Below are 27,228 nucleotides of genomic sequence, written 5' to 3' on the forward strand. Positions count from 1 at the left end.
ACTAACCACAAAAAGACACAGGAGGTCCCTGATTCCGCCACACGGTGTCGTGGGTCATGGTCTTTTTTATTACTACAAAACAATATCACCGTATAAACAGTATCTGGTAATGTTTTCGGCAATAGTCTTGCATCCTGGATCTAAACACCTCATCCGTTCCAGCAAGTCCACACCACCCTGATAAAATGTCAGGCTTATGTCATGTAAAAAAAAATGAATTGTATAGAAAACATAAAAAATAGTTCATATTCAGTTCACATACAGTACATTACAATACATACCTAACAAAGACTAATGAGGAAATACTCAGGATTTTTGTATTGTACAATAAGTCATGCTTGGCAAAGCCTGTCGTGAAGCATAAAGCAGTTATGGAAGAATCATGTTTTCGCAGGAATTTCGCTTTTTCTTCTGAAAGATTTAAACATTTGAAAAAAAATGTACAAGCATTACAACAATAAAAAAAATCCATAAAAGTTTTCATCCTGTCATTTTATTACACTGGCTTTTTAAAAAGGGCATGGTGGCTTTTATATCCACATGTTCAGACATGGTTTCCCACCCCCAATGATGTTTTAGTCTTTTGAGAGAAGACCTAATAAAATTTTCAGGAATTAATAAAAAAAAAACACAAAAATGGTAAATACTTTACAGACAAAAATATAAGAGCAAAACATACATGGAAAACGGGGGAATAAAATAATAGCACCACATGAATACAGGGATGGATGTGTGGGTTTGATAGTGTGTGTGTATATACAGGGTACAGAAAATGGGTCTTGAATGGACATACCATAGAACTAATCATTGGATCATTGGAGAGAAAATAAGGCCACAAGAAGGACGAGAGAGAAATGGTAACAGGTCAAATAGTGCATTCATGAAAAGATGAGAGGCACTGTGAGTTTCCTCCATTATCACACCCCCCGTATACATGCACCAAATATGCCACTGAAGACGTTACAGCACCTTTTCCTTATTGTCAACAAACCGTATTTTGTGACCGATACAGAGCAATAATCCCCAAATGACAGATTCATGGCGCACATGTATTTATTCGTAATTTAGCGATCCAATGTTGTTAAAAAGTCAATGTGCATACTAAAACTAGAAATGTTTATTAAATCTGTAGAAAAACGTATGAGTACATGATCTTAAAAGTAATTGGTATAACCATGTCTAAGTATTTGTGCAGAAACAATACATATTAAAAACATTGTCCAGGAATAAAAAAGCTAAGAGTTGAACAACTACACAGATGACAAAGTCGACTAACTGGGTTTTGGTCTGAAAGGTATAGTTCAGATTTTTTTTACATCCCTATCTCTCCCGTGAGCCGTCTTCTTGTTGGATTTTGGTGATGAGGAACGTAAGGGGCAACTTCAGTAGAGGTTGGCTTGTCAAAACGATATGCTTTCAAAAGGGTGATACATTTGCATGCCTCTTCAAAAAAAAATCTGACCTCACAATGGGTCAGCATTACTTTCTCTCCCTAGTAGTAGTAAGTAATGTCGAGCAACAGCGAGGTCTGATTTCTTTGCAAATGATCTTTGGAATGCATATTGTTTTGAGAGGTCAAACTCAACTTAAGTGGCCACAACAACTAGCCAGAACTACAGTTGAGGACAAAATTATTAGAAACCCCCCCAAATTTGAAGTTTCTTCAAGATATCCCCAAGTACTTTTTTAACAGAGCAAGGAATTTTCACCATTTAGTTTTATTTAATCACAAATTATTTAGATTTGTACACCAAAACAGAATTATTGAAGAATTAACTAAAATGACCAGGGACATTATTACAAAAGTAGTTTGTGCAAATGATGTGCTTTAATTTTACAGGTGATGTTCTTAAAGCTGGCTATGTGAATCGGGCGGAATTCACTCAACAATTAAGTTAAAACATGGTTTAGTTGAGAAAGCGCCATGCTGAAAATTCAAGAAATCAGTTTGGACTTGATGCACACATAGCAGGAGAACAATGTACAATGCTATCCAAGCGTTTCCAAGTGTCCAAGAACTGGAATGAGAAGTAAAATCCCGAGATTCAAGGACAGCCGCACAATACAGAACAAGCCTGGCAGAGGTAATGCTACGTTCACACCGACGCCGAATCGATGGCGAATTAAATCGGCGAGCAAAGCGGCGGCAAAGCGTAACAAAGCTTAATGAAAGCGTAAAGACCGTAATACAGCGTAAGAAAGGTTTGAGCAATTCGGGACATTCGGCAAGAGCGCCAAAATTTTTTAAACCGTTTAAAAATTTGAGGCGATCTGTCACGAATTGCATAAAGCGGGGAGAGCGTATTAAAGCTTATCAAAGCGTCACAAAGCTTATCAGTTTTGCTCAAAGCGTAGGAAAGCTTAACAGAGCTTGGTTCAAAGGATCAATGGATCTGCTGCATCTTTATATATGCTCTGGATCAGAGGCGGGATGCAGTCGGGATCTCAAAATTTTCCATTGCGTAACAGAGCCTATCAATGCACAAGAGAGCTTGATAATCGTATCAGAGCGTTATTTAAAGCGTGATAAGCGCACCAAAGCTTATCAATGAGTATTAAAGCGTATCAAAGTGTGATTTAAAGCGTAACAAATCCTGATCAATCGGCATCAAAGCGTGAGTAGCTGTAGCGATTCGGGAAATAATTTGTCGCCTAAAGCGGGAACGAATTTCGTATCAGAGCTTATCAGAGCATAAACATATCTGAGGAGATCGTGAGAATTCGTCGCCGATTCAAAGAGCGACATTCGGCGTCGGTGTGAACGTAGCATAAGAAGCGGAAGGTTTCAAAGACCCTGGACAAAAAAACTAGTCAGAGATGTGTTTAAAGACCCCAGAAAAACTGGCAAGACGTTGATGAATGACTTGGCCACATCAGGAATCGTAGTCTCGAAAAAGACAATCACCAGAGCTCTGCACAGGAGGTTGCAGACCAAGAAGAGACACCTTCGACCTTTAATTATGACTTAAGTATGCTCAGGACAACCTGGAGAAAGATTATGCACACTGGAAGCGTGTCCTATGGTCTGATGAGACCAAGCAAGAGCTCTTTGGCCATAGAGACACTGCTTATGTTTGGAGAAAAAACACCAGGAGAACACCAAACAACAAAGAACACCATCCCACAGTGAAACATGTCGGTGGGAGTATTATCTTGTGGGGATACTTCAATGCATCTGGAACTGGAAATCTTATCAAGGTGGAAGGGATCATGAACAAAAAAAAGATATGTGGAGATTTTGAAAGAAAACCTCAAGCAGTCAGCAGTAAAAGTGGGTCTGGGTCGTCATTTCATCCTCCAACATGACAACGATCCAAAACATACGTCTCTCTTAGTGAAGAACTATCTCCAGAAGACCAAAAAGAATGTCATTACCCTGACTTAAATCCCATTGAAAATGTGTGGGGGTGACGTGAAGAAGAATGTCCATGCCAGAAGGCCATCACATCTGAAGGAGCTGAATGGGCTGGGGTTGCCCAAAAGTAGTGTGAGAAACTTGTTGAAAACTATAACTACAGTAAACCTCGGATATATGGGATTCAATTGTTCCCACTGGTTTTGTCCGATATAAGCAAAATCCGTTATATGCGTATACCGGAAAATGTCCGTTTTACGCATATATCGGATTTATATCCGGTATATGCGTAAATCGGATTTTATCCGTTATAAAAAGGCACTTCCTTGACTATGTTTCCAATGTACCTGGACGCGCAGGCAACGCTGCAAACGCTGCAAATGACGTCGTATAGCGGCCTGTCACGATTCCGCGAATCGGAGCGCCACGATGCGGCCATCCGATATATGCGAGGGAAATTTAATGGAAATGCATTGGAACGGGACTGGAGATTTTGTCCGAAATAGGCGAAATCCGTTATAAAAAATCCGATATATGCAATGAATTTTTATTGGAAATGCATTACAGAAAAATCGGTTCTTTTTTATCTGTCCGTTGTGAGCGAATTTCCTATATATCCGAGTCCGATATATCCGAGGTTTACTGTAATTCAATAGTCAATTCAATTGACTATTAGGGGTTAATAATTTTGACCCTGAGCATTTTTGTTTTTTGTGGAATATTTTAATTTCTGTGTACAAACTAAAATATTGGAAGGATCCAAAATAAAAGTAGGATGTCTAAAAAAAAAGCTGTGTTAAAAATGTATTGCTCTGTTTAAAAGTACTTGGGAAATACTTTAAAAACAGTGACATTTTTGTAGAGGTGCTAATAATTTGTCCTCAACTGTATGTTCCTCATCACCGAAATCCAACAAGAACTCGGCTTGAAGCCACAGTTGATGCACTACACTGCTTATTCATACAACTATCCAAACTATCCCTTTAAACCACGGTTTGGTTGACAATATGAAAAAGCTCTATTCCTTATGTTACATGTTGATTCAGTCGTCCACACACTGTGACTTATGCTTCCAATAGCACATTTAGTTTTAGGGCCATCTTCATGTGGTAGCTTCCAAAAGTCCAAAAGCAAAAGAAATGACCTGCAAAACATACTGCTGATGCATTCAAGGACCACCACAGCAGGATAACACATTGTGACGCATTGGAAAATGGGATTTCTGCTTCATGACTGATTAATTGATGGGAAATAAAAAATAAGATCGTGTGTAACACTCCATTTTCATTTCAAATAGTAGCAGATGCATATATACTCTTAATGCGTTTTCGGGAGAGGGACACGCCCACTTGGGTGAGTCAACGAAGACTTCCTCAAATTGTCCTCTCTGCAACAAAATGTCTGTGTCCTACCTTCAAAGGCGTGGCCATTCTGTTTCTCCACATCAAAAGCTTGTCTACATGTTGATGTAGATGACTACTGTCCTGTTATGAAAAAGGCTTGTCACTGTAAACCGGGAATCGTGGATCCTGATCCTGTTACCGCTGAACCTCTTTGACCGCCAAGATGCGAGTGAGCATGCTCTGTAGGATGGTGTGATGCAATGGATGAGAAGTATACCAGTGGGGACTGTGGGAGAGAAAGTAAGATAATAATCAAATGTTAATTATTTCAGCAAAATGTTTGTCGGCTCCTATGCCTACTTCCTATAATAAAATACAACGGGACTTGTGAGGTTGCATTGGAAACATCCCTCATACATGATAGCACACAAAACTTCAGCTTAGTCTAAGGCAGGGGTGTCCAAAATGCAGCTATTTTTAGCCTGCAGGTGATTTAAAAAAAAAATATATATATTATAATGTAAGGAGTGATGCTCATAAAAAAAACACTGAATTTCTTTATAGAGGCGTCTTTGACTCTCCACTTGTATGACATTACAGAACATTGCCATTCAAAATGACATTTTGTTATTTAAATACAGCCATTGGTCAATGTTGCATGGAAAATGTGAATGAGAGAACAGCAAAAATATCAACATAGTTTTTACCTCTGTGTATGCACGTTGCGTTCAGGTTGGAGGTAAAACATGTCAGTCCTCTTCACTGTTGTGGCAGGGCTGTTGGAGAACAGGAGTGTAAGATGATGTAAACTGCTGCTTTTTGTGGCAACATACAGTCAACGTAGTATGGGATTCTATTCCCCATGTTTGCATGCAAAAGGGGTTTGATAACATAACATCATAAGCAATAATATCCTATTGTACCTTTTCCCACTGATTCAGGAATTTCTGAGCAGTTATATTCTATGGCATAACATATGTATGTATGTATGTTTCATACCATCTTGAGAGATAGAACTCATAGAGTCTGACAGGACAGTGCAGAGGATTGGCAACATTTTCTGGCATCTCCATGTTAACATCTTCCTGTTCCTGCTTTTTTCGTTGTCGCTCTACAAAAAAACAGTCAGATCAATATTGATACAGATTAAAACTACAAAAGTGTAGTCACATATCACTACATTATTATACATATTCAAATGATACACACATGTAGGCCCACCATATTATTTATTCTGTAAAGATCAGTAAAGTAACAGTATGTGATCATTTTATGTAGAAAAACAAAATTCATAAACATAAACAGCTCTTGTATGATGCAGTAGAGTTGTATACTACTGCGAACAACAACTAAAATATTTTCAAATTCTATTCAAGTAAAGAATAACAAACAGGTGATGTGTTTAGTTTGAGCCACATTATGCGCAAAAAGCAAAACGTAACACTTACTGGTATTTTAAAATTGGCAATCCAAAGACAAAACCATAAAAAAAGGAATAATAGGCTATAGTCAACCACGAAACAGTGATCATTCATTTATTTTTTAAAAACTGTGAGAGTGAGGGAGAGATATTCGAATCGTGATGTATCAAAGTACGACTGTACTGGCGTTGTTGCTGCGTGTGGCACGTCATCACAAAAAATTAAAATGACAATCCGATTTTTATATCGGTCGGTTGGTAATACCAGACCTCCCTACTTATTACAGTTAAGTATTAAGTCAAATATTTGTCAACAATGAACATGCGTCAACATGTGAAAGGGAATCCATTTATTTAGCAATGTGTAAGTGTATTGGCACCAAATTATTATATTAATTATCGATAAATAGCTCTGAAGAGTTACACCCACCTGTCTCTCCACGGCTCGAAGTAGCAGCAGAGCTTCGGTGGTATCTGAGGTAGAGGACTTTGCCGGCTCGACTGCAAGGTTTTGAGTACAAAGTAAAGTTGGCAAAAGAGAGGCCTTGGTGCTGTGCCAAGGTGGTGAAGTGAAAGTTCTTGGTGTAGAAGAAGAGCAGCGTGTTGAGCAACACGATGGGGGAGTAGGCGCCCAGCTGCTTACACTCCCACAGGAAGGACTCCTCAACACGTGATGATACAAGACCACCTATGAGGACAGAGGATATGGAAACACCTGAATAAAGTGCTTTCAGGTGTTTCGGCTGGCCATAATGTTAAACAATGTAGTGGTGAATGATGACGGCATTGGCCTGATTCTGAAAAAGACAGATCTGTTTTATACTCAATGTCTGGAGATTTACTCATGCAAGCCAGCAGGTGACACCAAAATACACACCAAGCGAGAGCTTTTTTCCCTAACAAAACTCAAGAGATCCACACAGAAACCCACTCAAGCTCCTTGACTATGGGTCAGTTAGCAATAACAGAGACTTTACGATCCAACTTGCTAACTTCAAGATTGAACCAATCATTTTCTATACTGCTTGTTCTCAATTAGGGTCAAAAGGGTATGCTGGAGCCTATCCCAGCTGACTTTGAGACACCGGACTGCTTGCCAGTCAATTGCAAGGCACATCTAGACAAACACCCACATTCGTTTTTGGAATGTCGTAGGACGAGGAGAGAACCCATGCGCGTAAGGGAAGAACAACAAACTCCACACAGATGCCCAAACGGAGATTTGAATCACAATCGTCCAATCTCCTGACTGTGTAGCCAACATGCTAACCATTCCTCCACCGCACGTCCCCCTAACTTTAAGATAATGGTGATAAATGGGGCAGATCATCCAACAACTGTCAAGCAGCGAAGAAATTACAGAATGTAATGTACAGATATGACACACCTTAAAAATGCAAAGCCAGAAAAGGCTTAAGGTGGTTTATAAATATGTGACTCAAAATCATATTGAGGGCATGACCATTATTAGAGTTGCTATGCAGCAGAAAGCCTAGGACAAAAATGGTTTCAATCACGTTTGCTCTGAAACTATGCATTTTCAATGATGTGTTCACTTCTCTCTTCAACATGCAGGTGATCAGAGCAGTCCTGCATCTCATTAGGGGTGTTACTCCCATTATTTTCCCATTCCCAAAAAAACAAAGCACTTCCCTTGGTAACATTTTGGATGTTTAAACAGACCTCTCTGAAAATACATATTCAAAATACTCCACACATAATGCTTTGTCCTTTCATGTGAGTGAATGGTTTACAACAATCGGACATGTACTTTCACCTTCCACTATTGTAAAAATGTAGATTAAACATGAATGATCATACCGGTGGTCAGCTGTTTGGGTTTCCATACTCGTAGCATTCCGGAGATTTCAGTGGCAAACTGAGTGTACAGCTCGTCGGTGAAGATGTTCTCGATGCGGCCCTTCGTAAACAGATACTATCCAAACAGATGGAGATGGAAACAAAGATGACGGCACATCAGAATATACTGATAAACACTCAAAGAAGCGCGATTCAGTGTTTCCATGTACCTGCTGTATTCCCAGGCAGAGGTAGAATATGCTGTCTGGGCTATAGGCTTCTCCGTTTGGCCTACGTACTTCTTTGATGAAACAAGACAGAGCATAGCTCAGCTCAGCAGAGTCACACTGAAGGATCTCCTCTTTAACAAGCACTGGATTGGCTAGAACAGCAGAGACAATATGAATTAAATACATTTGATGAGTTACATCCAGCAAAAGTAGGCAGCTTCGATGGCTTGACAACAAAAAATAATTCTCGCTCACATTTTCTTGATGGCTTGTTGTGTTCCTGAACCCAGTTCCTCCAAGCTTTGACACCATACATGTGGTTCAATTTCAACATGACTGGAGGCGCCAGTGCACTGCGGTCTAAAGAGATAGTTCGCCTTCGACCCTGCATCAACAGAAGAGGAATAAATTCAGGCTTGTTTGGTAAACAGCTGATGGCGACCGTGTTGATGAAAGGTTGTCCGAAACATGAAACTGTGGTTTTATTGGATATTTTATCATTTTATACAGAACATAAGCACACATTGGGTGAGCTGTCTGGTTGTGTGTTCACAATGTGATTTTCAATGCACTCACCAAAAGATAAAGTAAGAAATGTATCATACTGAAAACAGATGACTACACTGCAGCCTTGGCAAAAATAAAACATTACCCGCTTTCGACCGCTGGAACCTTCTCTGGCTCTTTTCACGCCCCGCCGGGGAGTTGTGGACTTTTGATCACCCAAATCTGCAAAAGAGAAAACATTACTATTGCATGACTGAAGTTCAAATTATCCATCATTTGACCATTAAAATTGGCATTGGTGACTCCTTTCAGCCAGGAATAAGACATGTGTTGAGCCTTTTCCAGAGTGACAACATAAAGTTTTTGGTTATGAAAAAATGTCATTAGAAATTATCTGTTCAAACTAGGAATGTGTATTGGCCCACCGATAAGCCTCACAAGCAACATTCTTGTCGCCATATTTGTCAAAACACTGCTAATGGTGAGATGGGTAGTTCATAAACATATACATATGTAAGACAATTAGCTTTGATAATATTTGGCCCATAGCCTGCATCATTAGGTCATTATAACATTGCATAATAACAAGAGCATCATTTACCAACCCTATATTCCTGTGCACTATTAATTCATTCATATGTCGATGGGGTAGCGGAGTGTAAAAAAACAGGCAGACGCGGTAGTTTGGTGACTCAAGATGGTGTTTACAGTCACCACTACAAAAGGGGTTGACATTTTAACTAATCATAAATCAAAGCTCCAAACAGCGACTAAATGGTTGCATTTTGCGATAAAAAATTAGACATTTCAAGTAATTTTTTCATCTGGTGGTGCATTTACAACCAGACAAAAGTACACTTTGTCCCTTATTACCATGAAATGAAAATACCTCAATTTCCATTGTATACGTAAGCTGCCACTTTTTTTTTCCTGCTTTGAAACCTGCGGCATATACAGTGATGCAGGTAATTTATCATCACATTATAATCCTGCAATATATCTTGTATGATTCAGAACAGCTGTCTTAAGACCATTAACAAGTTACTGTACCTGTACTTTTACAAAACCAAATTCCAAATTACAAGACCTCAGAGGGCTTTGACCTGAGGAGTGCCATTGTAAATTTTTCCATTGTCAAACACAAAAGACACTTTCAGGTTTTAGCAGAACAGTGCCAAGCCACTTTTCTAGCTCACCCATTGGGAAGTCATACTCCAAATCGGTCATTGGAGAAGAAGGAGGCTCTTGTTCAGCAGCGACGGCCTCTGCAGCACTTGTTGTCGGGTTTGCCTTTGACTGGCTTTTAGGAGGGGAACTACTCGCCTCTATGTACCCCGTTAAAGGTGAGAGTTGGCTTTGTGCTGAGTTTGGGCTCTCTTCACCTCGGTGGATTGGAGGAGTAATCATCTGTGATGTACTTCCACACCGGTCTGTAAAATACCATGAGATAAAATGGTAAATAATTCTAGTGTTATTCTGCTGTACTGAAATGTTTTTCAGGAATTTCAACACAGGAATTCAAGTCTTCAAAATTATACACATTGGCGGTGTCACATTTAAGAGTATATTAAACAGAGTTGAACAGTTGAACAGCACACCCATGCCACAAATAGTGGGTTGTTAGTCAAGGTGACGTACACTTGTAAAGTTAAGTATGTGTTGTTTGTAAGTCCGAATCTCCATCATACATTGAATGTCCAAACTGTCTGTAATAATTCTGCAATGTCATGATACAAGCTTGATATAAAGTTTTCTGGTAAAGTTCTCTGAGTAGTCTGTCCAGTCATTGCGGCCCATGTCGGTTGCCATACAAATTAATCATAAAACACATCGATCATAAATTAATCATATTCATATCATGTTCATGAATTTAAAATAATAAAATCACCAAAACAAGCCAAATTCATGCATAAAAGCACACTGGTGGAATCAGGGTCAAATATTATAAAAATTACCTTCCATGGGGTCTTCCAACTGTTTGTGCTTTTCAGAAAATTCCATAGCATCTGAATGGACAGCAGCGTCTTTCACGTCTTTGCATGATGGTACAGGAATCTGGGATGTCACCTGATCGTGTTCGCTGGAGTCATCTAAATCATTACGCTTTTCCAACTGTGCATGCATGGGATCTGATTGGGGAGATGCATCTTTTACATCTTCAGTCTGTAGTGGCACAGCAATGGGCAAGGGGATCTGGGTTGTGACTTTCAGTTCTCTGGAGTCATCCAAATTGTTCCATCTTTCTCTATTGTCATCCAAAGGATCTGACTGGACAGCAGCGTCTTTTACATCTTTTATCGGTGATAACATCGCAACTTTAACAGTGTCCATTTCCAAAGGATCGGACTGAACAGCTACATCCGCCACATCTTTACTCTGTGAAGGTACAACGATGGGCATTGTAACCTCCTGTTCCATTGAGACCTCAGAATTATTCTGTTTTTCAGTCTGCTCGACCAAAGGTTCAGATTGGATGGCTGCATCGGTCAAATCTTTGTGCCGTGGTGGTACAACAATGGGCACTGGAAGCTGCAAAAGAAAAAAGATTTGCAATGTCAATCAAAGATGTTAAAAAATAAAAAAATAAGATGCAATGAAATATGATGGAACGTACAGTTATGGGCATAGCCATAGGAACGGGTGTGTGCTGAGAGTACATGTTCATAGGCACTGGGATAAAGACCGGCACTGGAACTGGCACCATTAAGACCTTCACTTTTTCCTCTGTGGAGGAGCTTGCTGAGGGTGGGGATGGAGCTGAAGAGGAGCAACAGGACATGAGATATTGAGAACAATTCAGAATAAAACAATTTTTTTAAACAATTGTTTACAATATTGAATAGTGGATTAAGGAATAAATTATTTAAATATTTTGCTCTCTGTAGTGGCTACATCGAACAGTAAACATTTATTGCAGACACACAGGTCCATATCAATATATAAAACTTTGCAATACACAACATAGACACAATCATTGCAGTTCATGCAATTTGACAGAAAATTGAATCTAAATTTCACTTTTGAACTGAACTGCTGAAATAAAAATTTCTAAATATTTTATGGCAGAAATGTAGAGAAATTAAAAAAAGAGCTTTAAAAAATATGTACTGAGATGCGGCTGTGTATGTGGAATTAATTTTCTCTCACTGACTAAGCCATTAAATAACAAACAAAATGGCTCTGACTTAATGGTTGTCTATAACATCCAGTTGTTTTCCCACCGGATTTCAATCTACTTTTATCCATTATTTATACAGTTGAATTAAGTAATGTGTACGTATGTAAACACTCACCTGTTTCGTGGTCTGTCTTCATCTTTTTAGCAGCTTTTTCTGTACTGTAGACGTCATCTGCTTGGAGAGAGGGAGCTATGATTAGCTTTGCACTTTATTTCCATTTCTTAGAATTGTGTTTTTAAACAAATCAAACTGTGGGAGAAGTCAAAGGGACACACATGACTTCAAAGTATTGATGGAAAATTGTATTTATTGACTTTTTTGTATTTTACAAAAATAACTTTTGGTTTACATGACTGAGGTATCAGCAAATAAAATATTTGTTATATTGTACACATCCATATAATCCAGAATACTGATAATCAATGCAAAGCAACAATTATGTAGAATGTCACTGATGATGGGGACAATAGTGAAAATAGATTCCAATTCAAGCTTTTTATTAGAGATCTTAGATCAGGGGTGTGCTATTATTTTTGTTGAGAAAAATCAAATGATGCAGGGGAGCAAAAGCTTGTGTTATTAATGCCAACATTTATGATTTTACTCTCTTCATTTTTGCTCTATTATGGAGTTATACATTTTTCACAATGTCTGGCTGGTTGAAAATGGCCACATTTTGGACACCACTGTCCTAGGTTAAAGTGGCTGTATCAGTTCAACTTCACACTGTACTTAAACAACACAAATAAAGTGTTAGAAACTGATCCACTTTTACCAGGCATCATAAATTGACAGAATGGCTGGAATGAAATTTGTAAACACACATTTTTTTTCAATTGGGTATTTCTGAAAATAAAATATACAAAAGAAATCACTGTCTATCCAAAACACTGACAGAAACGGCAAGACAGGCACGCTTTAAAGTGTATTTCACAGCACTGCAGTCTGACAAATTAAATGGTCTTGACAAGAAAAAATTTGCATAAAGCCAGTCAAGTGGAGGAGCTCACGTAAGCACCTCAAACTGTTGCTTCTGTCCAAAGTCAGGGCAGATGTTTCCCACTGAACATGGGAAACATGGAAACATGGATGACTTAAGTCTGTCAAAATATGTAAAAGAAAAACAAAGAGTGCAAGATTATCACTGTTCTAAATAAATAACTTGCCATAGTCTTTACTTGCAACAAAACTCTGAACAAAACATGAAACAAAAAAGACAAAAGTATTGTGGTATAGTATAGTTGGGTTTGGAAGGCAGAAACATCTTTTGGCCCAAAAGAACAGTACGTTTTATAGGTATCTTAACTGTGTACCTGTGGACCCAGCCCTCATGTTACAATTAGGTGTGTGTCCCAAGACTTTTGTCCATATACTGTAAGCCACCATACTTTCTATGATCTCAGTGACTCGGAGGGCTCACCTTGTGCTTCTAGTTATGAAAAGGTTTTGTAGATCAGTCTGGTGTGGTAAAGTTCAAAACAGGGCACAGGACACAGGTTGGGATGCCCTGGACATGTTTTACAGTAATACTGTGTGTAACTCTTTGTTTTCTCACTGTCTTTTAACTCCAAGTGCTCGTCCTCTTTGATATCATTTTGGAAATTAATCCCGTTTGCTTTCTCCATCTCTTTTGCAGTCCTCTCATCCATTTTTTGCTTCTTTTCTATTTGTTGGGTTGGTTCCAATACTTTCTTCCTCTTGTGCTGGGAACAGATCTTGCAGTCAGAATCAGTTTCCTTCTTGCCCAGGAAATGACGCCCTATTAGGCGTGCTGGTACGCCACTGGACGTCTGGGTTTGTGCTGGCATTGATGCTCCTGGGGATGTGGACGCTTCAGTGGATGGTTGCTTGGTTTGCGAGGAGTTATCTAACACTGCTGTTGCAATTATTGAAACAGGCAATTGGAAACAATCAATTAATTCAAAGAAAATTGCTGAAGCCAAAAATTCTAAGGGCCTTAAATATCTACCCAATGATGGTCAGGATGAGGCCGAAGTCACCAAGCATCAATTTTCTGGACCCACCCACCAATTCTCCAAAACACCACTCAATGTTTGAATATGCATATATAGTAGTCCTTCTTCCCTATATCATTGTTCGAACAAAATTGGGTCTATGAGAATGGGACATCGCCTCCATCCACCATGAACAGACTGTTCATGCCATTGTTCTATGGAACAAACGTGCCAAGGTGACACCAAGTTTATTCTCGCATGATCTTACCTATTATGAGTAAAACAAATATTGAAAATCAGGTTGTATGTAGTATTCTGGTCAGTAGGCATCACTAATGTTACATTTACCTTAACAGTGCATGGAGTCAGCCATGGCATGATAGAGCGAAAAAAAAATTCTCCTCCCATTCCGTGTGGAAGTGGTATGTCGTGTGTCAACTTTGCATCATTTGATATACATGCTGTATTAATACATGCTGCATTAATGCCTATATTGATAACATGTAATAGTTGCCGCATCTTGCCATATTTTGATGCGCTGGGGAAATAAGTTTTGGAAGTGTTTTAATCAAAATATGGCAAAATACTACAACTATTACATGTTATCAACAGTATACGTGTTAATGCATGATCACGGCATGTTTTTGCACATTTCCTGACAGCCAGGCCACCTGCAAATAGTGTACATAAAGTCTTAATACGTATTACTCTGATGGTGCACTCTCTCTGCTCTTGTGTTATCCTGTACTTTGATGGAATTTCCCCTTGAGGGACTAATAAAGGCATATTTTATCTTATAAGAACCGCTGCTGTTTTTTAAACTTTGGCTTGTTAAGTAGACGTATTACTGCCTCTTTGTTTTGCCGTAATACGATCGCAAGCGCCGCTTAGCTCCCTTAACTTTGCTGTACCATTAGCTATAGGCTAACCTGCACAACAGCAGTATGCACTACTTTACACGTTGTTAATAGATTGGCTGCATAAGTAAATACCATCATACCAAGCAATTACCATCCTAGTCTTATCATTGGCTGAACAGTGTTTTTATGTTGTTGACGTTTGACCCGTCACCCATGGCATGCATTGCAAAAAGGTACATGTGTTTCATTTATTTACAGTTCAGGCTGGATTTTGTTTTGTGCGCTGAGATCGCTGGTACAGTACACGATTCTGCACACGTGCAGCTTAGAGGCAACATTGCTTGCAAGTTTCTTTGGCTCCATTTTGGGTTACAGTGTTGAGGCGAGAAACACTACTCAATTCAAGAAACAACGCAAGTCACAACAGGAAGATGGTGGTTGATGGTTGATCTCGCTGCCACATTGTGTCTTTGTTGATACCAAACCAACAATTACAGCTTCAATTAAGATAAATGTAACCTTAAATGTTCATTAATCTCCTTCATTCATCATTTATATGCATTGTGAAATGTTTTGTGCATGTCTAACTACAATTGTAAAACAATAAAAACATGTTTTTTGGCTTTCTGGAATGGATTAATTGGATTTAGATTATTTCTTGTGGGAAAAATGTATGCGGTTAGCGTCCATTTAGGTTAGAGCCACATATACTGGAACTAATTAATGATGCTAACAAGATTCCACTGCATTATGCAGATCCATGGTGAATGGATTATGCTAACATGTTTTATAAATACAAACAATTGTTGTATTTACCTGCAGAATCAGTGGAGGGTTGGAGGAGGTGACATAGGCTCTCTTGATCCATTGTGAATGGCCGACAAAGAACAGACTTATTCTTCATTTGACGTCGGTAGTTTGGGAGCGGACGCACAGCATCTGTCTGAGTACTGGCACATACATGATCAAGAACCTTGCCATCTGCAATGGAGTTTGGAAGTCCTCCTGTCAAAACAACACAAAATACCCATAGTGTATATTTGGCACAGCCCTAGGATGAGGATCAAAAGTAGAGCTGGACTTTTGGAGTAAAACTAAGTTACATTAACACACAGGGATTCTGCACATGAATTGCCAAATGTATATCAAGCCATAAACATACATATCTGCTAATATGTGAACTGCGATTTTTCGTCATGGGGTCATGACATGGCTCATGTTCAAACTCATCAAATCAACTCACCGGTCATAGCAATATCTGATGACACGCTGGGTTGACTGGCAGAGCCATTTGCTAGTGACACGACATCAGCAATGACAGGGTTTGTTTTTGAGGAATAGTGAGGCTGTGCCGGAGCTGAAAGAAAGGCAGTAATAGAAATATTCACCCTTAAAAACGATCTTCTGCTATCATATCCTATTTAGAAATTTTAGCCACGTATGTAATGCATAATATTGATATAACAAGATGTTACCATGCGGTGTTTGTGGCTCTACTCCAGTGCCATTACTGGGAGTGTGCTGGTTCAATTCAAAATGCAGGCAGCAGTACCCGAGCACACAGGTCAGGTTGCAGAAGTTCCGTACTGATCCCATATACTGCAGCTTCTCATTTAAATAGCCCTGTTTCCTACAATTGTCACATCGGCCCATCTGCACAAAAAAATAGTAGAAAAACAAAGTCACCTTGATGGATTAACTGACTGTTTTCAGATTAATTAAAATGCATGAATATTATAGGTTTTTGTTCGTTGATCCCTTGATTCATGTAAGGGACTGGCCATTTTATACAGTATTTACTATGATGAAAAGCATTCAATTTTCCTTACCCCATAATAGAGTACAGTGTACTGGGACATGCAGTGAGGTTTGCAGAACTCTTCCAGCTTGCCTCCGTAGTGGCTATGCAGCATTTTTTGGCTAATGCTATAGCAATAGCTGCAGGGACGGCAGGGAGGATCCTTGTTACGAGACGTCAGGCTAACTTTGAAGTTTTGTTTACAGTCTGAAACACAAAAGTTGGGGTCTAATTACTGGCCAAATAAGGTCAGGTGCAGTGTAATCTTCCCACGTGTCTACATTCGTTTATATTTGTATATATTATATGAGAGTAATTTTTCCGTTAAAAATTAAATACTGGTGTTAAATGATGAATGGCAAGAACTGGCATGTTGAGACTCAAACTCACTTTTGCTGCAGAAGAAAATGTCTTTCCCATTGTAGTGAATTGTATCAAAGGGCATCTGTTCTTTTTTACAGAACTCACACACAGCTAGGATATTTTTGTGTGTTTTATAGAGGTCACAGCATGCCATAGAGCAAAACACAGAAATGTGATCCTGCAAAAAAAACAAACAAACAAAAAAACTATTATACAACAGTTCCTCCTCTCCTCTGAAAGCTATCAGTAAAAAAATGTCTTACTTTGTGGCCAAAGAGCAGCGGTTTGGTGTTGAACTGTTTGGTGCACTGATGGCAGGTCACTTTAGGCGTGTCGCTGTGTCCACCCTCCCCAGCTTTTAGAGGCTGAGAGGGGGGTGTTCTGGGATGGGCTTGCCCAGGTACAGAAGTAGAGGTCATGGCCAGTGACGGTGGAACCAAAGGCGGCACTGAGCTGTTACTGCCATGGTGGCTGGGGTAGGGGGCTGATGATGGGTAGTCCTGAGGAATGGGAGGGACTGAGCTTCCTCTGGAGGCTGGCCCTAGTCTTGATGCATCCCTGGGGGATGATTTTCCATTGATCGGATCCGACTGTGTATGTCCCGATTTCTGTTTAAAAAAAAAAAAAAAAAACATAAAAATGAAGAAAATTACAGACTATATCTCAAATTATCCATCCAATAGGTCATTATATACTTGTTTCCTTTTGTTTGCTACAATGAGTAGCATGGCTCCTAAACACTTTTCAATTGGCTCGCCAAAGACTTTATTAATTTATTATCAATTCCTATACACACAAAATTAGAAAGTGCCAGGAAGTACTTTGGGAGTGTGATCTATCACAGCGGAGTAGGTGTGCCCGGAGCCAGGCCGTGGAATAAATTAAAACAGGCTGATTTGTCGAGAACCACAAAGGAAGGAAAAGGAAATACAGCTGGCATAGGTACAGATTCGGGAAGTTTTCTCTGTGGGTTATTGTGTGTAGCTGTTCTATAGGAGTCAACAACTCAATACAAAGGGTCAAAAAATGAGCACAATAGGTCCCCTTTTTGGAACAGTGGACCAAGTCCCCCCTGAGGTGTGTGCGATCCTGATGACCAATTTCAAGAAAAGTCTAAACCTGTGCTTGCCAAAAGGGTTTCCAAGTATCAAGTATTGTTTTCTGTCTCTCTACATTGAAATAAATCTATCATAAACATTATGGACTGTTCAAAACAGGAGCAAATAATTATTTTCCTCACTGTATATGAAATGTCATTCTTTACCCTGAAAGTTGAAACACATTCATAGGAGCAGAAGTTCCTTATAGTGCCATCCACCATTGCCAGATGATACTGAGGAACAGCTACAGACTTGCACAGACAGCATGGGAATGCAGCCCCTGCAGAATGGACATTAAACAACATTCAAGAAAATGTACATGTACATTTCACAGTCTTTGACTGGGTATTTGTGACATATCCTACCTGTCAACGTGTGTAGCGGTGGTCGGCTCATTTGCACACAAACAGGTGAGCAGTAAAGCTGAACTTTTCCCTTTTCGTCTCGCTCCATGATGCTTGTGGACACTATTGCAGCCTTGTGACAGTTGGCACACTCAATCGTCTTTCTGCAAGACTGAAGAGGCAAAATGGGTTTACTTTTATCACCGTGGGGGTGGTCGTGCATAAAATAGGAACTTCCACACACCTGTTTGTAAGTGCCAACACATGTGGGACCGCAAAAGTTGAGCTCAGATTTGTCAATTGTGAGCGTATGACAGGAGGCCGAACTGCTACTACAGTAAAGTCCACAGCCTTCACAACAGTTCATGGCTAACTGTCGCATCTTGCGCCATGTTACAAAACAAGCATCACTGCAGAGGGTGTGCAGACGACCTTGATGGCTGACTTCATGCTGAATCTGGTAGAGAAGAAGGTTCAATAAAAGATAAAGAAAATAAAAGATACACATGTGGCTCGGCATTCAATATAAAAAGGAAGCAGAAAAACAAAAAAATTAAATGAAAGCTCACATCATTGCAATTACCTTATTGGTGACTCTGCACACACTGCAAACAAGATTTTCAGACTGTCGCTCAGCAGGCTTCTCTGGTGGCTTCTCAGGCCTCTTTTCTGGTTGTTTATCAACCAATTTTTCAGGGGGCTTTTCATTTTTTTTTGCCCTGTGTCTAAAAATGGACAAACAGTGCTGACTGCAAAAGTGCAAGTAGGTGTTGTCGTCAGCCGGAATTGTAATTGTGTCCCGAGCCCGAAGGATCTCGCTGCAAAAACAGAATGAATGTAAGAACATGTAAGGCAAAGATTGTGCTGTAGTACAAGACTATGATGGCAAAGGTGCAGAGACAAACCAATTAAGCCGTGTTTTACGGTGCTCTAGTATACAGTAACTGTTTACAGCAAAAGATGGGTCAGAAACGCTTACCTGTTGCATAGAGAACAGAATTGGTTCTTGTTGGCTGGGGGCAGATGGCCAGTGAGACAGACCGTGGAGCAGAAAAGTTGTGTCGAGCCTTTTCTTTGGAATGCTGTTTGACCTTTTAGCAGAACCTAATCACAATTGCAAAATCATGAAGCAAAGTACATTAAGTCCCACCTGTGTGGTGTGGGTGTAAAGGTACCTTAAAGCATCCACTGCAGCGTACACTGCCAGCAATGGTTGGTGCAGGTGGCCGAGGGGCAAGGGGTGACAAAACTGAAAGAGAAGTTGAAACTGGAACGGGAACCGGAACGGGAACTGAAGGCCTGACAGGAAGGGGAGCCACAGCTTGGAGAACAGCACTTCTACCCGGAATAAAAATGGCTGTTGGTGGCGGAGGAGGTGCAGTCACTTGAGGGATGAAAAGAAAGAAAAAGGTTAATATGCCCCTCAATGGACTGTCTGAATTTGACTGTGAAAGTTCATAAAATGTGGGTTTGGAATCGACACATTAAGGACAAAAAAACAAAAACAAAATATTAACTTACCCACAGGGGGCACAAGTGTGTTCCCTCCACCAACAGAGTAAACTGAACTGATCCTAAGCTCTTCCTGAAAACACAAATTAAAGTTCAATAAAAATATGAGAATTTATGACTACACATTTTATCTACGCAGTTCAGATACAGCTAACTTTGTTTTTTTTAAATACAGTTAGAAAACAACTCACAGTACTGATAAAAGACAAATGTTAAGCAGTTCATACAGGCACCTTTAAAACAATGTGTTCAAGAAGGGTTTGCCACCGACCTGCCCCACCTAGATCTCGCCTTCAAAGGCAGTATCAGAACCACAACAGGGTTGGGATTATATTGTGTACAGTACATAGTGAATGCTATATGTCATACCCTTGACACTTTACCCTTCTTCAACTTGTCAATGTACTCTGAATTCACATCCGTTAAGTCTATTTTGTCTTTTAGCCGTTTCCAAGCTAAGCCGTTGACAAAGGAAGGCTTATTTTTACATCCTCCAAAAAAAGAGCTTTACGGACTGCTTTTATGGACTTTAAATCTACTGGCCTCCTGCCTGCTGTAGCCTGGTCCTCTGCTAGCTTAGCCTGGCCTTCCGAATGCTGAAGCCTGGTCCTCTGATAGCCTGAGCTTTCCCTCGATCTGCTGCAGCCTGGACCTCAGCTAGCCTTAAACTGGCCTTCCACCTTTTGCAGCCTGGTCCTCTACTAGCTTTGCCTGGACTTCCGCCTGCTGCAGCGAGCCTGGGTCTTTGCCAGCCTCAGCCTGGCATTCCATCTGCTGCAACCTGTGATTCAGCTAGCCTCAGCCTGGCCTTCCACTCGCTGCAGCCTGTCCTCTTGTACCTTAGCCTGGATCCATGGTAGAAAAATGTACAATGACAGAAGACAATTATGCCCTTATAGCTCTAGCATGTTTTTAGAGGTGTTCCGAAACAACTTGAATATGGGCCAATACTGATAAACTGATCTCAGCACGAATCACACATACTTCTATTACATATTTTGTAGGATGGAATGTAAGAATAGACTTGATGAAGTGATATTACTTAAAGGGAGAACAATAATCAGCAACAGTAAGTATGAGAAAAAATTACATCTTTAAGCATCTGAGTTTCTTGTGTAATACTGCTTCAAACGCACAGGTTTGGTTATATGAAACTTCCCCAGGTCTTCCCCTTACAAATTTGCCCAACGATCTTAAGAGAATTTGAAATTCTTACTACTTCGTAAGAATGCTGCGTCAAACGGGTGTTTTATCACTCAAATGTAGTTAGAAAACAGAAGGAATATTAAAACTGTTAGAATGCAGTCATAATACTTCAAAAGCACTTAAAACGCTGTACAAATACCACTTCATTGCCGTCTGAAGTCTGGTTGGAAGGTGCCTTGAATGCCGTATGAATTCGCCTCAAATGCAGTCAGTGATTAGTTTTTCCATGTTGCATAATACAAGTAATATGAAATATTGAGCCAAGATCACACCAACATGTAACATTTAAAATCTTTATTTGTACATACAAGACATGCAAAATATTTACAAGTACAATCACAATCAAGACAATTTATGGTGTTTTATTAAGGAATAACTCAATATCTACAGGCGTGTAACAATAAAGATGAATTAAGTTACATCCAAAACATATACAACATGGGAACCTAAGAGGAAAGGGAGGAAAAGGAAAAATAAGAGCATTTGTCCTGTAGAAACACTATCCACATAACATCACACATGTTCTGACTACTCTGACTGCTGGGTAGGGGTTGGAGAGTGCACAACTGGATGAGGGGTGTTAAGTTCTGGATTGTCACCAGACTGGTTGATGTTGAAGAGCTGGGTGAAGCTGTGGATGGATGTTGATGAAGGCTGTGGCAATGGGGTGCTGGCAGACAAGACGGGCTGAGGAAACTGTGGTCTGATGGGAGGCTGTTGCTGGACCCAGTTGGCCTCTTGTGAGCCCCAGACAGAAGATGCTTGATGAATTTGCGCTGGCCACTGTGATGTATGAGGCTGCCAGCTCACTGAAGGACACTGCTGGCTGCTGGGCCCTGGGATAGGTGCAGCAGGATAGGGTCTATGGAACTTTTCTTGCTGTTGTTGCTGCTGCTGAATCTGCATGGGAGGCTGCTGCTGAAGCTCCAACTGGTACTTCTGTAGCAGACTGTTGACTTCATTCTGGAACCTCAGCCACATGAGAGGAGGAAATGTGTAGGAGACCTCCTTCATGAAGTCCGCAAAGGTATCCTTCTGGCGTTGTAGGGGTGTCTTCTCAGCCTTGGATAGCTTGTCTAGCAACTGTCTTTGCAATTCAACAATGTTGTTCCTGGTTGTCTCAATGTCATCAATAGGCCTGGACCCAGACCCCAAGGAAGTGTCTGCATCAGATTGAGTGGCTGCACAGGGATGACATTCAGCGGTGTCACAAAGCTGTGATTGGGCAGCTCCAGCGGCTGCCAGAGCTGCCCTGGATTGGATCTTGGCCTTCATCTGTCCAGAGAACAGATAAACTTACATAATTTGAAAAAAATCTGGACCATGGTTGTAGTTTCATCATAAATACCAAAATAAGATAAACGAGATAAAATACTTACACGGAGAGTGACCCTCTTTTTGACATGGATGATTAGGTGGGGCCTGAGAAATTCGAAATTGCGGAGGATCCAGTTGTCCCTTGCAGTCAGTTCATTGTTGCAAGAGCCTGAGGGAGTCTGCTTCAGCTTGCCAAATCTTGATCTCATGTTTGCGTACCACTTCTTCAGCTGGTCACTGGTCTTGCCCATCTCCCTGGCCTTCTGCTCCCACAGTCTGTCCTTTAGGCCCTTCTTCATGTAGTTAGGGTGCTTCTTGTTCAGCAGGCAATCTTGCTCAGGGGCTTGGAGCCAGTCAACCATCTCCTGCTCCTGCTTCTCGGTGAAGTCAGCTGTCACCAGCTCCCGCTTGCGTTTCTTATGAGACCTGGCAGCCTCACTGGGAGGAAGCTCATCCTCACTGTCAGAGGATGACTGTGCTGCTGGATGTTGGACCTCGGCCTCAATCTCCACCTGGGAAGCAGGGGAGGAGCAGTGGACTCAGCTTCATACTCTGAAGGTGCTGAGACATCATCAGGAGCTGGCTCTTCAGGGGCTTCTTTGGTTGCAGCACCTCTGCCCTGTCCACGCTGGTGGCCGGTGGTTGAGTTCCTCACACTGGCTCCTTTTTTCCTTGGCAGCATGACATGATGTGAATAAAGCGACGCTACAATGGTGGATGACGTTTCAACGGCAGCTGGCTGCAATTTTATGCATTCTATACGGTGTTCCAAATTACATCCGAACTCATTCAAGGGACAACTCGGACATTAACTGCATTTGAGGCGCATTCCAGTTATAATTGAAATATTGTGACAGCATTTGAAGTGATTTCCAGCTGAATTCTTTTAATATCATAATATATTCCCAAAGCAATTGAGATGCATTCGAGGTGCATTCCAGCTAATTCGAGGCATATTTAGTACATTCTGGCAGGATTTTAATTGGCTTGCCGTTTCAGTTCTCTCTCAAATGTGATTTGAATGTTTGCATGCTGTTTGGATACTTAGAATATTTAAAATGCAGTCAGGGTGCAGTTAGAATACCTTACAATTGCTGTTCGATATTCTTCCACTTCGAATGCACCTGCAAAGTTTTTAGCATGATAATATTCGAGTCAAATGCACTCAAATTGTAGAATGCACTATCCAGGTATAAACCAGGAATTTTTATTTTGACGCCATTCCGGCTCATTCTGCATGTAGTGACTAGGGCTTAAAGATGTTTCCCCTCTCTTCCTGGTCCAAGTTCAGGTGCTTTCATTCAACTTCTCAGATACACCATCTACTGAAAACCTCTATATACACTTTTTGTTCCAATAATTTTTGAGTTTGTGAATAAAAATGCATTGTTCTTGAGCAGGACGTGGATAGGATACAACGCTTTGAATACATTAAAAGTAAATACATCCTCTATGTAGCTGCATAACTGGCCCTTTAAATGCAACATATTTAAGAATTTTCAATTGAAAAATGTCTGCAATTTGGGTTGCTACTCGTCAGTCAGAGGTGGTGGTGGGTCCCACAGCCAAAGCAGTTGAGAACCACTGGTCTATGTATATGACATTTTATGTCCAGAATTTCAGTGTTTTGGGGGTGAAACATTTTCTCAAGAAATAGAAATGTAAATGCAGTGTTGTTTCCTACCTCATGTGTGTAAATCAGGGCTTAAAGTAAAAAAAAAAAGTCTTAAGCCTGAACTTTTTTTCCCCCGCAAAAAAAATACATGTATACAAACACACACGGATAGTATACGTCTGCACCAAAAACTACTAAAATATAATTGTGAACATGAACCCCCCCCCACACTTAATGCGAAAAACGTACCATATACCACCCAGAAGTGCATACAATTCTACACAATTTCCCAAGCCTTACTTACCTTACCGTTTAAAGCAAATGTGAATGTTACATTGTCAACAGCCTTAACGTTAGCAAGTTAATGCTAACAGAGGCAACAAGAGCACGCCCAACCGCAGCCGTAAATAGCAACTAAATGCAGCGTAACAGAATAATCTCCCAGTCAAACTCCGCTATTACTGATAGTTGATAACAGCATATGAAACCCAGTTGAGGTGAAAGGTAGAGTGTTTACAAAGCAAAATACGGATGCAACTATGTTCAGCCTCCTCCTCCTCCTCCGCCGCAACTTGTGAGGGTCAGGCAGACCGCTCTGTCTCCACCCCCGACTGCTGAACGCCAGTAAATCATTGGCATGCGCTGCGGTATCACAAAGAAACGCAGCTTTCTGAAATGTTTTCATTGTTCCCAAAATACAAATTTTTCAAAGTATTTGTTCTAATTAATTATTCGTAAAAAAGTCATTATTCCTGCCGTTCCGAATACCGTATTGGGTTCGGCTCCACCCCTATAGCATACACTAGCTTCTTGGAGCACAGCACACAAAAACATGCACCTTTCCCTGAGTTGTCTTGAATGCAGCATAATCGTAGGATTGGACAGTAGAGGTTTTTAGGAATCAGAGCCCTCCCGCATAGCTACAATGAGTTTGTGTTTGTCTGGGTCCGGCAGATTTGTTTTTTCTTTTTTCGTTGGTCATATTGAAATGCCGGAGATCCAGCACGGTGTCGGAATACTTTAAGCCCTGGTAAATTCAGTTCAAATGTTATTATTTTGTATGCTAAGGAAAAAGTAAAAACTGCTGCTCTCGTTTTCATGGACCTCTATGTAGGTCAGTCATAAATACACACACACACTTTTGGGTACCATACCACACCATCATGCAAACAGTCTGCTCCGTAGCTGGTACATGCATTTGCGTCTAAATGAAAAAGTCTTATTTTCGAGCATACTTGCTTACTGCCCTCTACGAACATAAACAATCCCACAGGTTAGATTCCTGTTTTTGTTTGTGTGTAGCAGAAGATGAAGCACTTGTGCACATGTTCTTTCTTTGTTCTGTCTGTTTATAGTACCACATATGTGTGATGTATTAAAAATTTTCAACAAGTAATCCAACCTGAAAACATTCCCGCGTGAACTATTTGACTATTTACTGATACGACACACTGTGGACGTGACTTTTTTCAACTCGCCAAAAAACACTCATACCCGTGTGGACAGGGTGTCAGTGAACTGGGACCAAAGTAAGTAGTGCACTTCTATGCAGGTACTACAATATACAAAATATATATATATATGTATATGCTCTTCACTGCATACTTACCTCCTGATGCTCCAGTTCCTCTTTGACGTGTCTGATGGAGTTCTGAGGCAGTAAAGCAGCATCGTATCCCTCATCAATGGGCTCATCTTTCACTGTGACTTTGGGAGACACCGGATGGTTGCTGTCCTCCATAGGAGGCGGCTCTGAATGCTGTCATACCAAAGGGCAAAGGAAAAAAGAAAATGCAAATACTTAAAATGTGTTCACTGTCATTAATTTGTTGGTTGGCAAGCTCTACTTATCTCTTCTTTTTGATCAACATCTCAAAATTAAAACTATCATGAGGACACAGGAAAATATTTGTAATTTCATCCTTGGATGATATAAAGTAATTACTATTGTTTGCCTACCTCTCCTTGCTGACTGTCTTCTGTTTCTTCCGTCTGATTCAGGACTCCTGCATCTGATGAGTGTAAATGGGGAAAGATTACATGCAAAGTAATTGTCCAGAAACCTATATGAGTGTTGTACACGTTTGTACAGCTTGTATAACAGTGACAATTCAGGTGCTATCCTCAAGGAAACGTAATAAGGTCAAAATGGCTAAGTATTTTAGATTTTCAGCCTAGAATCCACAGGGATTGTGGTTGTGATTATTTTTTAGTCCCCTGAAAAGATATAAAATATCTGCACAAATGTGAGGAGTGTAGTCACTTTTGTGACACATGATACATATTTGATTTTCATTGTTCTCTACTTGCTGAATGTTAAATTACGTACATACTCTACCTTGGCTGCTTTCAGGTGTGTTATCCTTTGATGAGTGGGAAGTGTTTGCAGAGCTACTGGTTGCTTCCGTCTCTTGCTCCTCTACTCTGGGCTCTGGAGGAGAGGGATCTTCTTGAATTTGGTCGTTTTCTTCTCTCTCTTGATTGTTTTTGCACTTGGCTTTGTCACTGTCGACATCCTCCAGTGTCCCAGCTGGCAAGGAAAAGTGCCAGTCCTCTTCTTCTTCATCATCATCATCATCTTCTTCTTCTTCCTCCTCCTCTTCTTCTGGACCAAATGAAGGAAGGCCATCTAAAGCATCATCAAATGCTGCCTCTCCACTTCCTCCTCCTTCACTGGGTTGGATGGGAAATGAGGAGTGTTGGTCATTCATCTTTACATCTTGCCTGCTGCTACTGTTACTGCTGTCCTGTTCTAGCTGTTGTTCATCCTGTCCCGGAACTTCATCCCCTGCCTTTGTCTCCTCTTGACCCCCACTCCTAGAGGAGGTGTTGGAGCCTCGTGAGGAGTCAGCAAAGTCTCCCAAACCCATCACCTCATCAAACACTCTGGACAGGTGCTGCTGATGCTAAGGGGAGAAACAAAGAATCAGAAGCGTTCAAATTCAAATATTTGACAACAACTGTGGATGGAGGAGACGGATTAAGAGGCTGCATATTTGCATGGTATCTGTGGACTGCTATGCTATGCTATGCTATGCTGTGATGTATTAGGATACAATCCATTATTTTGTTTTTTTCAGCTCAATTACATTTCTGCAAGTTTCTGGTTGTTATCAATGTTTTTCTGAATTATCAAAATGCATCCTAATATAAATGTATCCCAACAGGGGTCAAGCAAGGATTTTTTTGTCTGAATGGGGGGGGGGCAATTGTGGTAATATGATGGGGAATGGTGATGATGTTGCAGTTGACATAAATACACAAAATTATTTTTGTACACGGGGATAAGATGTTCGTCACGTCTGAGTTAACCAGAGCATCTAA

The 27,228-nt window shown here is 40.5% G+C and overlaps 1 protein-coding gene across 7 annotated transcripts in view; it reads right to left on the reverse strand.

The window, feature by feature from the left end:
- Positions 1-25: 25 nt before the first annotated feature.
- si:ch211-266o15.1 (zinc finger MYM-type protein 4) overlaps positions 26-27,228 on the reverse strand; it is a 35,129-nt gene continuing 7,926 nt past the window's right edge. For 3 of the 7 annotated variants that reach the window (XM_058091351.1, XM_058091355.1, XM_058091356.1), the window contains 28 exons: positions 26,234-26,810; positions 25,864-25,916; positions 25,514-25,663; positions 19,776-19,839; positions 19,430-19,638; positions 19,234-19,358; positions 18,838-19,072; positions 18,499-18,711; positions 18,276-18,426; positions 18,075-18,190; positions 17,074-17,418; positions 16,838-16,988; positions 16,479-16,654; positions 16,125-16,302; positions 15,893-16,006; positions 15,466-15,654; positions 11,949-12,008; positions 11,270-11,412; positions 10,611-11,184; positions 9,852-10,085; positions 8,801-8,877; positions 8,404-8,533; positions 8,149-8,300; positions 7,940-8,054; positions 6,549-6,806; positions 5,698-5,809; positions 5,406-5,474; positions 26-4,984 (listed from right to left, as the gene is read on the reverse strand). In XM_058091351.1, coding sequence (XP_057947334.1) covers positions 4,894-4,984; positions 5,406-5,474; positions 5,698-5,809; positions 6,549-6,806; positions 7,940-8,054; positions 8,149-8,300; positions 8,404-8,533; positions 8,801-8,877; positions 9,852-10,085; positions 10,611-11,184; positions 11,270-11,412; positions 11,949-12,008; positions 15,466-15,654; positions 15,893-16,006; positions 16,125-16,302; positions 16,479-16,654; positions 16,838-16,988; positions 17,074-17,418; positions 18,075-18,190; positions 18,276-18,426; positions 18,499-18,711; positions 18,838-19,072; positions 19,234-19,358; positions 19,430-19,638; positions 19,776-19,839; positions 25,514-25,663; positions 25,864-25,916; positions 26,234-26,810 — 5,061 coding nt within the window. In that variant the 3' untranslated portion in view covers positions 26-4,893. The remainder of the gene's footprint in view (positions 4,985-5,405; positions 5,475-5,697; positions 5,810-6,548; positions 6,807-7,939; positions 8,055-8,148; positions 8,301-8,403; positions 8,534-8,800; positions 8,878-9,851; positions 10,086-10,610; positions 11,185-11,269; positions 11,413-11,948; positions 12,009-15,465; positions 15,655-15,892; positions 16,007-16,124; positions 16,303-16,478; positions 16,655-16,837; positions 16,989-17,073; positions 17,419-18,074; positions 18,191-18,275; positions 18,427-18,498; positions 18,712-18,837; positions 19,073-19,233; positions 19,359-19,429; positions 19,639-19,775; positions 19,840-25,513; positions 25,664-25,863; positions 25,917-26,233; positions 26,811-27,228) is intronic. The other 4 variants (XM_058091354.1, XM_058091357.1, XM_058091352.1 and 1 more) reach the window with 3 other exon arrangements.

Source organism: Doryrhamphus excisus, chromosome 13 (genome assembly GCF_030265055.1).
Source record: "Doryrhamphus excisus isolate RoL2022-K1 chromosome 13, RoL_Dexc_1.0, whole genome shotgun sequence".
Classification (NCBI taxonomy): Eukaryota; Metazoa; Chordata; class Actinopteri; order Syngnathiformes; family Syngnathidae; genus Doryrhamphus; species Doryrhamphus excisus.